At 41.4% G+C, this 12552-nt stretch overlaps 1 protein-coding gene across 1 annotated transcript in view; it reads right to left on the bottom strand.

The window, feature by feature from the left end:
• The window catches only part of FMNL2 (formin like 2), a 215121-nt gene that overhangs the window by 51356 nt on the left and 151213 nt on the right, over nt 1-12552 (bottom strand). Inside the window, 4 exon segments of the mRNA XM_044302780.1 lie at nt 5320-5382; nt 5384-5414; nt 11085-11161; nt 11618-11726. Coding sequence (XP_044158715.1) covers nt 5320-5382; nt 5384-5414; nt 11085-11161; nt 11618-11726 — 280 coding nt within the window.

The raw sequence follows: 12552 nt of genomic DNA, 5'->3' as shown, positions 1-12552 counted from the left end.
GCCAGCCAATCAGATTGGATTACTGAGAGACACGCCTCCTCACTCTGAAACCTAATGCAGGCATGCAATGCCCCTCTGTATTCTGTTTATACTAAAGAGAAGACAGACAAGCCATAGCAACAGTCTCTTAAGGGACTAGTGGAAAGGGACAGGGGACTCGGGTATACATGGCTAGCTAATAAACTAGTAAAAAAAAAAAATGACAGTTACACTTTAAGGATAGGTAATCAATTTTAGAGTCCCAGAAAACCCCCTTTATTAAAATGTATAATATTTTTATTATATATTATTAATGATGGTAATAATAGTAGTAGTAATAATAATAATAGCAGCACAAAATAATAACCTACTATTATTATTGTGTTGTTATTATTTGTTTTAATTATTATTACTCATAATAATACATAAAACAATCAACTAATATTACTAATAATTTAAATACATTTTTATTTTTATCATTAATATTAATCAGAGCCATATTGAGATGTTAAAGTCATATTACATTTACATTTATAGAAAACAAATGAGAACATAGGAAAATCAGTCACAAATCTCCAAGGCCAATTATAAAAAAAAAATATATAATAATAATAAAAAGACACAAACATGTTCCCTATTTTCTAACAAAGGAAAAATCAGAGGAGAGCTATATTTAAAGCACATGACGATATGACAACACTTAACCATAAAACAAAAAATTCCCCAGAGTATTTTTGTGTGGTTACCATGGAGATGCCACTTATCTCATGCAAATAACTCTACTATAATTAAAATATAGATCGACCCATTAGAGACCCTTTATTCCTACCCTTCCAATCCTAAAAAGTCACATTCTCATCACTTTATTGAGCACTATTCACTGCATTTATGCCTAATTTTTAATGATAAAAAAGTCATAAATTTTATTTTTATATTTTATCATTTATTTTATTATGATTTATTTTATTAATTTATTTTTTAATTATATCTTGCTTGCATTTATTAGATTTGTATTCTGATTATATATATTTTTTACTTTAAAGGGAACCTGTCACCGGGATTTTGGGTATAGAGCTGAGGACATAGGTTGCTAGATGGCCGCTAGCACATCCGCAATACCCAGTCCCCATAGCTCTGTGTGCTTTCATTGTGTAAAAAAAACTATTTGATACATATGCAAATTAACCTGAGATGAGTCCTGTATGTGAGATGAGTCAGGGACAGGACTCATCTCAGGTTAATTTGCATATGTATCAAATAGTATTTTTTACACAATAAAAGCACACAGAGCTATGGGGACTGGGTATTGCGGATGTGCTAGCGGCCATTTAGCAGCCCATGTCCTCAGCTCTATGCCCAAAATCCCGGTGACAGGTTCCCTTTAACTGTATATTGTTTCATTTGTTTAAATATATAGCATTATATATTATTCAATCTCTTTTTATACTTTCTATTTTTATAAATTATTTTTATTATATACTCTTTCAAATTAATATTCGAAATATAGTATACAACATTTTTTACATTTTTTTGGTGTATAAAAAAATACTGACATGTTTCATAGCAGCCATCATTGTCTCTGATATTTCCTAGAATGGAATGGTTGAAATATGCTAAGGCTGTATTACACTGGCCAATATTTCAGCCGATAATTGCTAACGAGCGTTCGCATGACTGCTCTTTATCGATCATCTTGCAGTGTAAGGGCTCATGCACACTAGTGATGAGTGGCACAGGCAATATTTACGATATTTCATGAATTTTGGGCTGAATATTCGCCATAAATTTGCAAATTCAAGATTTCGTGATCTCCAGTCATTGTTTACTTGATTGTGAAAATCAGCAATGTAATATATTCGCGATAAATTTGCGATTCAAATATTCAACACTATTCGCGAATACGAATATATAGCACTATATTCTTAATAATTGCAAATGATCAAAGTGGCGATATTTGCGATAAAAATTTGCGATTCGCATATTCAAACTCAACACTAATGCACACAAACGTGTTCTGCCCATTGCCATATTGCGGACCGCATTTGCGGATCTGCAATACACGGCCACCGTTCCGTGTGCATTCCGCATCACGGATGCGGACCCATTCACTTCAATAGGTCCGCAAATCCAGAGATGCAGAACAGTGCGTAACGGAATCACAGAATGGAACACTACCGAGTGCTTCCGTGGGGTTCTGTTTCGTACTTCCGTTCCGCAAAAAGATAGAACTTGCTCTATCTTTTTGCGGAACGGACGAATGCAGACCCATTCAAGTTGAATAAGTCTGGATTCATCCCGGCGGCCGTACGGAGGTTGCCCGTCCCCAATGCACGGAACGGCCCTACCTACGGCCATGTGAATGAGCCCTAATACTGCCGCCCATCACCCGATGAACGAGCAAACGCTCATTCATTGGGCAATTCTGATTCTTAACCATGGTGCTGTGTAATAACGATCTGCTGCCGGCAAACCACTAGACAGCATGAGGACGATCAATGGCATGACGATCGTTCCTCCTGAAGAGATCGCTGCATGTAATAGCAACGGTCTCCTCCGCTAGCTAGCAAGCGATTTGCCTGTCACTCACATGTATTAATATTGGCTGTGTCAAGTCTTACAGGAATTTTTGGGTTTTAATTTTACGTTACATTTATGAAATGTCACATGGCGTTTCTTTATATTGTTGCACTTTATCATGAAGGATATATGTTGCTGTCCATCCTTTTGGACTTTTTTAACTGCCCCCAGCAGCGTGTTGTACCTAGTGAATAAATCTTACTCACCAGAGACCTGGCTCCATTCAGAGATCTTCTGGTCGCCAACCTGTAAACTTTCAGGTGGAGCCATCTGCACCGCTGTAGCCTATAACTGGCCTTTGAGGTGACATATTCCTAAACCAAAGTGAGCCAAGGAGCAGGCGGGCATGATTTTTTTTTGTTGCAACATGCTGGCAGTATGGACAAGTATGGACAACCCCCTTAAGTTTCTACCCACTGGTCCCATGCAAATCCACTATGGCTAAGACATAACCTAGTTCATAAGTATGCCTACTTGGCTAACATTAACAATATACAGTCGTGATCTAAAAGTTTAAGACCACTTGAAAAATGGCTAAAAATCTTATTTTGCATTGTTGGATCTTAACAAGGTTCCAAGTAGAGCTTCACCATGCAACAAGAAGAAATGGGAGTGAGACAAAACATTTTTGGAGCATTCAATTAATTGAAAATAACGATTAAACTGAAACAGGCTGTTTTTCAGCTGATCCAAAGTTTAGGACCACATGCCTTTAAAAGGCCAAATCTGTGCAAAGATGTGGATTCATTGTCATTCTCTGTCAGGTAGTCACACGTTGTGATGGCAAAGGCAAAAAAACTCTCCCTTTTTGAACGTAGTTGGGTTGTTGAACTGCATAAGCAGGGTCTCTCACAGCGCGCCATCGCTGCTGAGGTGGGACGCAGTAAGACAGTCATTTGGAATTTCTTAAATGATCCTGAGGGTTATGGAACAAAAATGTCAAGTGGAAGACCCAAAAAAATGTCATCAGCACTGAGCCGGAGGATCCAATTGGCTGTCCGTCAAGACATTGGACGATCCTCGACCCAAATTAAGGCCCTTACTGGTGCTGACTGCAGCCCCATAACCATCAGACGGCATCTGAGACTGAAAGGGCTTCAAAAACAAAAAACTTCTTCAAAGATCTCGTCTCCTTGAACGCCACAGAGCTGCTCGTTTGGACTTTGCAAGAGAGCACCAAACATGGGACATTCAAAGGTGGAAGAAAGTTTTATTCTCTGATGAGAAAAAATTTACCTTGATGGTCCTGATGGTTTCCAACGTTACTGGCATGACAAGCAGATCCCACCTGAGATGTTTTCTACGCGCCACAGTGGAGGTGGCGCCATAATGGTCTGGGGTGCTTTTTTCTTCAGTGGAACAATGGAGCTTCAGGAAGTGCAGGGGCGTCAAACGGCCGCTGGCTATGTCCAGATGTTGCAGAGAGCATTCCTCATGACTGAGGGCCCTCGTCTGTGTGGTAACGACTGGGTTTTTCAACAGGACAACGCTACAGTACACAATGCCCGCAGGACAAGGGACTTCTTCCAGGAGAATAACATCACTCTTTTGGCCCATCCTGCGTGTTCCCCTGATCTAAATCCAATTGAGAACCTTTGGGGATGGATGGCAAGGGAAGTTTACAAAAATGGACAACAGTTCCAGACAGTAGATGGCCTTCGTGCGGCCGTCTTCACCACTTGGAGAAATGTTCCCACTCACCTCATGGAAACGCTGGCAACAAGCATGCCGAAACTAATTTTTGAAGTGATAATAACGGTGGAGCTACTCATTACTGAGTTAATGTTTGGAAATTGGATTTCTGTTTTGGGGGGGTTTAGTTTTTTTTTGGAGACGTGGTCTTTAACTTTTGATCAGCTGAAAAACAGCCTGTTTCAGTTTATTTGTTGTTTTCATTAAATTGAATGCTCAAAAAATGTTTTGTCTCACTCCCATTTCTTCTTGTTGCATGTTGAAGCTCTACTTGGAAATATGATTTTTTGCTATTTTTCAAGTGGTCTTAAACTTTTGATCAGGACTGTATGAAATCCTGTATGGGGTTTTCCAGGACTGTTATTAATGTTATATATATATATATATATATATATATATATAGTAGATCAGTGGGGGGTCAGACTCCCGGTATACCCACCGACCATTTGTTTAAGTAGGCTGCTGCATTCTGGACCACCCACTAGGAACACCACAGCTCCGTACAATGGGTGGAGACCATGAATAGAACTGCGGTTCTGCAGCGGGTCAGACCCCCACTAATCTGATATTGATGAGCCCATTGATTTCAATGGAAACTGTGTAATACTTTCATTCCCCTGTGATGGCGCTGCAGGATAAGTGAACCCTTACTGCCAGGTTCATCTCAATGATTGCTACGGATCCCAGCGGCTTCTAACAAACAGCAGCTGTTTAGTGGACAACCCCTTTAAAGTAGTATTCCAGTTACATTGTTATCCCCTATCCACAGGGTAGGGGATAACTATTAGATAGGTTGGGGTCCTACCGCTGGGACCCCAACTGATCACAAGGACGGGGTCCCCATACCCCCTGCAGCCCCCTGAAATGAACATAGTGGCCGGGGATAACTTAGTGTAACGGGAATACCCCTTTAAGTCTGCAAACAAATGTTTTCCATACTTTCAGTTTTATAAATCCGTATAAGTCAGGTCTATCAACAAAATTTAATTTCAAAAGGAAACCAAAATGAACCCTTAAGAACATGTTGAGCCTTCTCCGGGGACTATGGGAAATGCAGGATTAGATTTTTACCTCCTTGAAGTTATCAAAAGCTGATAAAATAATTTCATGTCCTCCACGGACAAGGCAGACGGCCTGCGAGCAGCTCCAGTACAAGTGCTTTTGTTCTATAAGAAACAAGAAAGAAAGCAAACCTATATAAATAATGCAATAAATCAGCCCATTCCTGGGAGATAGGAGGCGAGTCTTGCAGGTTTATCTTATATAATCACTATGTGCATCAGGCGTCCAGGCTCCAGACCTGAAAAATAATTACTTAATTGGGAATTATTGATGTGCTCTGCCTAGTGCAGGGTCTGAGGGGGTGGTGATTGACACAGGCTTCCTTTCTTTGATTCTCCGGGTCATACACCAGTGTCTGCAATCTACTGCAATTCAAAATCTGTAGCACCCACCATGGTGTCTTTTTAGGTGGCAGAAGCACATTGCTGCCCCCACGGGCATCATGGCCAAAGTGTGACTGCTGCCTTTAAAGGCTGTGGAAATATTCGGGGGCAATTTTTTTTTTTATCATTGCATTTTACTCATGTTTGGGCTAAAAATATTTTTTTAATTTGGTCTTTATTAAAAATTGTCAACAGTTTTTGATCTACATCCTTCACTTTCAGAGTATCTGCAGGCCATGGTTTTCTGTCAGGGAGCTGCTCTGATGGCTCGATGTGCAGCCCTTATCTCTGAATTCATGACAGCTCATAAATTATCATAGCTAATACTTATGAAACTAATAAATATGGATTAAATAAGTGTTCATGGGCTGTCAGGAGTTCAGAGATAAGGGCTACACATTGAGCCATCACAGCAGCAACCTGATGAATTCGGTGTAAAGCAGAAAGAGTCCACAGATACACTGAAAGTGAAGGCTGTTAAAAAAAAAAAACTGTAGAAATTTTTTAATAAAGACCAATTGAAAAAATGATTTTATGATATTAATTTTCAGACACATTTAGCTATAAAGAGTCTTTATAAGCTGTCATGAATTCAGAGATAAGGGCCATACATCGGGCCATCTGAGCAGCTCCCTAATGGATTCAGTGTAAGACAGAAAGCAATGGCCTGCAGATATGCTGAAAGTGAAGGCTGTGGAACAAAAACTGTTGAAAATGCTTAAAGGATAACTGTCATATTTTTATTTATTTGCTAGTTTATTAGAGCTAGGCATGTATACCTGGGTTAGTCTGTCAATGATTGCCAAAAGATCTGTAATTACCTTATAATAACAGCTTCCATTAATGCCTCCTGTCCCTTTTCACTGCTCCCTTAAAAGACCGTTGCTATGGCTCATCTGTCTCTGGCTATGAAGACGGAGGGGCGGTCCTTCACACTGCATGCCTGCATTAGGCTTCAGAGTGAGGAGGCGTGTCTCTCAGTAATCCAATCTGATTGGCTGGCAGGAAGCTGCTGGCTACAGCAAGTTTGCATGTGACCTGAGGGGAATGCAGTTTTGGCCTCAGAGAACTGGCAGAGAAGATCCTCATAATGTAGGATTCAAAACAGCCGTAACTAAGGGGAAAACTTAAGGAAAACAGTGGTAATGTGAAGAAACTAAAGATTGCTTTATGCATAATGCTGCTGCAGCAGTAACATATGCTAAAATTGATTTTTTTTTTTTAAGAAAATATGACAGTTATCCTTTAATTAAGACCAATTGAAAAAAATTATCTTAGCCCAAAATTAGTCAAATGCAATGATAAAAAATAATTTCCTCCAAAGGTGTTCATAGCCTTTAAAGGGGTTTTCCGAGACTTTTATACTGATGACCAATCCTCAGAATATCATCAGTATCTAATCAGTGGGTGAGTGCTGTGGCCTTCTGTGAGTGCTGTCAGTGCTGCGGCCTTCTCGCAGCTTACCAAGTACAGCGCCATACATTCTATAGTGGCTGTGCTTGGTATTGCGCTCAGCCCCATTGAAGCATGGTAAGCTGCAAGAAGGCCGCAGCGCTCAAAGAAGCACCGGTGGCTTATCAAACAGCTAATCGGTGGTGGTCCCAGCTGTCGGAACCCCACTGATCAGATACTGATGACTAGGGATGAACGAATTTCATATTTTGAAATTTGAGTTCGGGTTGTGGTATAATCTGAATTGCGTTATGGATTCCGTTACCACGGACCATAACACAATACCATGACGGAATGCATAACGGAATACCTTTAGAGGCATTCTGTCATAATCGAAGTCTATGGCCTGCATAACAGAAACCGGACGGATCCGTTATGCAGGCCAAAGACTTTAATTATGACGGAATGAATAACGGAATGTCTCTAAAGGCATTGCCTTATGCATGCCATTATGGAGTTGCGTTATGGTCCGTGATAACGGAATCCATAACGCAATTCAGATTATACCACAACCCGAACCCGAACTTCAGAACATTAAATTCGCTCATTCCTACTGATGACCTATCCTGAGGATAGATCATCAGTATAAAAATCTCAGAAAACTCCTTTAAGCTGCATAACCTTTTCCTAAGCTTTAAAGAGGATCTCTCAGCTCGTCCTGACATCTATGTTTTAGTAAACACTCGAATTCCCCATGAAATAGCATCTCTTATTAGGACTGTGCACTGTGATGTCCCTCTGTTATTCCTCCATTCAGGGAGCATTTCCCTATACACTGTGTGTTAACGTTATCACAGTGTGTACGGTAACAATCAGATATCAATGTATTCCTACATTTCCAGGAGGAATAACAAAGGAACAACACAATATGGGGTTCTAACATAATGTGCTCCAGAATTATTTAATGGGGGGGGGGGGGGTGTATCAGAATGGACAGGTCCCTTTTAAATGACAATAATAAAACTTAAATGCACTCATTTATCATTTGCAGAGACAACATGTTTGACCTAATTTTGCCATATGGAGACTGAATGAACCAACATCACGGCCGCCTGCTAGCCTCCATCAGACGTGGACATACGGGAGGCTTCAAGAATACTCAGGAAACTGCTGATCCTGAAGACGGCTCCACATGGCAGAATGAATACAACCCCGGATTTAACTCTTCGTATAGTGGCCCCCAGGAGCAGTGATCACTTAATGGTGCTGTCCCCTACTACATAAACACAACTTTAATGGATCTCTCCAGGAGAATTGGTTGTGTTCTCGCTGTAATAAACTCCATTCGCAAACACAGAGGAAATAGACTAAAGGTAAATTTAATTAACTAAGCTATCAAATATAGTTATTTATATCGCCTTTCATGAAGCGCACTTTATAGCTGACCGCTCTCCGCTGGGCTATTAACATGAAGTTATTGCCGGTGCAAAGTCTTAAAGAGGATTCGTCAGCTCTGCTCACATGTCTAGTTTAGCTAATACTTGTATTTCACTGAAACAACTGATTTGGAACATCTTATCTTTGACTTATGAGTTTCTCCCGTTCCTCATATATGCCTCCTAGAAATACTGTATATGAGTAAATTAGTAATCAACGTGACAAATATTATTAAGCTTTAATCTAGTATTAATGGCCCATCCTCTGGACAGGCCATGAATCAATGGGTTTTTTCACTTGGCAAGCCCAGCTCAGCCACATCTGACAAATATATATCTGCTACATCCATAGTACCCCAGAGTGGCACTACCATTCCTACACCCTGCTACTGTCTCTAATGGGTTACCCACGAATGTCATCTGTATATTTATTCCAGGTCCTTTTGTAACGCCCCAGAGTGGCATTATCACTTCTGCACCTAGCTACTATCTCCTATGGGCTAAAATCATGTCATCTGTGTATTTATTGCAGGTCCTTCACAATGTGCATTCCTATGTTTGACACTTAAATGTAATGTGCCTGGTTCACCAGCAGGTGGCAGCAAGCATGGCAGAGCTACATTTACAACCCTCTTTTCCATTCTAATCCCCCCCCCCCCCCCCCTGTGGTGTGGTGAACGTGTCCCACTTGCTGCAGGGAGGGAGAAGTTCAATTTAGAGTGAGTTTAGCTTACTCCCTTCAAGGGGAAGGTCTAGCTTACCCCCAGCTAGGGGGAGGAAGCAGGTGCCCTGCCTAAGCCAACCAGAGCACCTTCAGTTCTGCTGGACATGGAGGCCAAAGCTTAAAACCTCAAAAGCCAGGAGGAAGAGTTTCCTGGCATAATTCAGAGAGAGGTTTCAGCATCCAGAGGAAGTCAAGTTGTACAGCTACCCTGTCAGCACAGCAGAGCCAGAGAGCAACAGATGTAGCAGAGAGGAGAGGAGTTTGCCTGCCACCGTTTTGTTTATGCTGAAGCCTGCTGGGACCAAGATAAAGTCTGTAAACCGTTTGGAGAAACGTTTATGCAAAGTAAATCTGTGTTTCAACTTCATCACAAGGTCTGGACTCAGTTTATTCTTCACCCCCTTATTCAACTACCCCCCTTTTGCTGCATTGGAGCCAACGCCTGGGGTCCAGCGTATCCAGGTAGGAACACCATGACACATACAACCATTATATAAAGGGACATTTTAGGCCACCCTATACCGCGCGGCCATTCCAACACCTGGGTACCAAACATCTTATAAGGCCCTAGCCGTGGGTGCTTCATTGCAACTGGCGTCAAGAACATTTCTTAAAGGGACCCAAGCCCGTTGCCGCTCCACTGCACTTTTACACTGTGCATTCATAATGTTGCTATGAAACAGTTTTGTTCATGTAATGTGCCTGGTTCACCAGAAGGTGGCAGCGGATATGGCAGACAGATCTTTAGATAGAATGGAACTTACCATTCCATTCTCCCTCTTTTGGGCAGAGGTGGGCCAGTCCTGCTTCCTACCAAGGTAGTGGCTGCAGGAAGTTTTCAGTCTGAGTGCAGTCTAGTCTAGAGTTGGAAGGAGAGGAGAATCACCCTGACTCCTTACAGATTAACAGACAGAGTATTGCGAGACGGTCATCAGCCAAAGACACCAGAACAGTCCTAAAATTCAGTGATGAGACTAAGGCTTTTTTCACACGAGCGTGACGGATTAGGTCCGGATGCATTCACTATTTTGCAAGAAAGTTAAGTCAGTTTTGTCTGCGATTGCGTTCAGTTGTTCAGTTTTTTCCACACGGATGCAATGCGTTTTGATGCGTTTTTCACGCACGTTATAAAAAACTGAATGTTTACAAACAACATCTCTTAGCAACCATCAGTGAAAAATGCATTGCATCCACACTTGCTTCCGGATTTTTTTTTCACTGAAGTCCCATTCACTTCTATGGGGCCAGGGCTGTGTGAAAAACGCTGAATATAGAACATGTTGCGTTTTTCATGCAACGCAGAACTGATGCGTAAAAAAAAACAACTCATGTACACCGACCCATTGAAATGAATGGGTCAGGATTCAGTGCTGGTGCTATGCGTTCACATCACGCATTGCACCCGCGCGGAAAACTCGCTCGTGTGAAAGAGGCCTAAAGCGGAGTTTAGCACAGCAGGGAGAGAAAACAGAATATTCAAGTTTGCTTGCCAGTTAACCCTAAACCTGCTGGAACCAAGAGAAAGACCAAATATTGCCTGGATGCAAGATGATGCAAGTAAAGCTGTTGAACTTTATAAAAGTCTGGATTCAACTATTTCTCCACCTCCACCATTACTGTCCCCTTTATTGCTTCGGAGCCTAACCCTGGGAACCAACAGTATCCAGGCAGGAGCACCGTGACACACACAGAGACTATTAAGGGCCGCACCACGCCACTCGGCATTCCGATAAACCTGGGACACAATTGGGCCTGAGTGGCAGCATGTTGCACATCTCTCTCTTGATAGTTTCAGGAGTGTCCTTTGTCCATGTCATATAATGCACTTCAAATGCTCACCTTGGGTTCTTATTGTTCAAACTTAGTGCAATTTCATTGACGGCGTGCAGATGGGACATGACCATGTTGAAACCATACTGCAGAAAGTGAAAGAAAATAGTTATCAAACATTGGGATATTGGGATATTATCAGCTCCTAAGAATATAGGACAAAAGCACTAGTAAAAAAGACTATTTTATCGAGGTTGAACTTCCCATTTTGTGTTCCAAATCTCTGGCCAGCTGACTACCAGCATCCACCATTAGGGGGACATGTAGGAGCATGTATGTAGTAATCTCCAAAGCTCCCCCTAGTGGTGGCTGAAACCTAACAGAATTTTATCCCCAGACAGGGAATTTGGATCTTTTTATCATAAGAAAATCTCTCTCTGACCCCAAAACATATATTAAGAAGGTAATCAGCAAACATTTTGGACCTATTTTGCTCTAATAGAAACAGCAATGTGAATGGAGCCATATGTCTTTATCACAGGCTTGCACTGTATTCTTGAATCAATGCAAGCATTATTACATAGGAAGAGAAAATGAGATACCTGGTAATTCATGATCGCCCGTAAACACATGACACAGACGTGGACGTCGTCCTTTTTACAGACTAATCTTGAATTCTTAAGTGTCCGTCTACTCGGCAAAGTATTATACCTGCAACACAAAGGTATGATATAGTCACTGTATAGATGTTATATACTATGTGTAGGTCTCATTTATTGCCGATATACACTCAACAGTATACTGTGGGTTACACTTATGATGCATTTTATTATACACTACTCACAAAAAGTTAGGGATATTTGGCTTTCGGGTGAAATTTATGGAAAATGTAAAAAGTTCCTGCTACAGTGATATTATATCATGAAGGTAGGGCATTTAAGTAGAAGCAGCAATGGTAATTTCCCCATCTCAAACAAGTTATTGAAACAAAAGCCAACACCAGTGCTGGGTACACTGCCACAAAAATGTCAGTGTCTCAATAACTTGTCATGTGGCCTTGAGGATCAATTACAGCTTGACAACGACATCTTATGCTGTTCACAAGTTGACTTATTGTCTGCTGAGGCATATCCACTCTTCTTGAAGGGCGGCCCTCAGGTCATTGAGGTTCTGGGGTACAGAGTTGTGAGCCTCTACATGGTGACTCAGCTGATCCCATAGGTTTTCAATGAGATTTAGTTCTGGAGAAAGTGCAGGTCACTCCATTTGAGGTACCTCAGTCTCCAGCAGCAGTTCACTAATGATGCGACCTCGATGAGCTGGCGCATTGTCGTCCACGAAGATGAAATTAGGCCTGTGTTGTTCATGCAGAGGCACAATGACTGGATGAATGATGTTATTGAAGTAGTATGGGCTTGCCACTGTAGCATTCACAAAGTGTAGGGCAGTTCTGTATTGACTAGACACACCTGCCTACACTGTAACACCACCACCACCAAAGGCTCGTCTGGTGACAACGGTGGCTGATGCATAGTGC

This window comes from Bufo gargarizans, chromosome 8, assembly GCF_014858855.1.
Source record: "Bufo gargarizans isolate SCDJY-AF-19 chromosome 8, ASM1485885v1, whole genome shotgun sequence".
Taxonomy (NCBI): Eukaryota; Metazoa; Chordata; class Amphibia; order Anura; family Bufonidae; genus Bufo; species Bufo gargarizans.
Note: the sequence above shows the minus strand (reverse complement) of the source record. Positions and strands in the feature narration are given on the sequence as shown.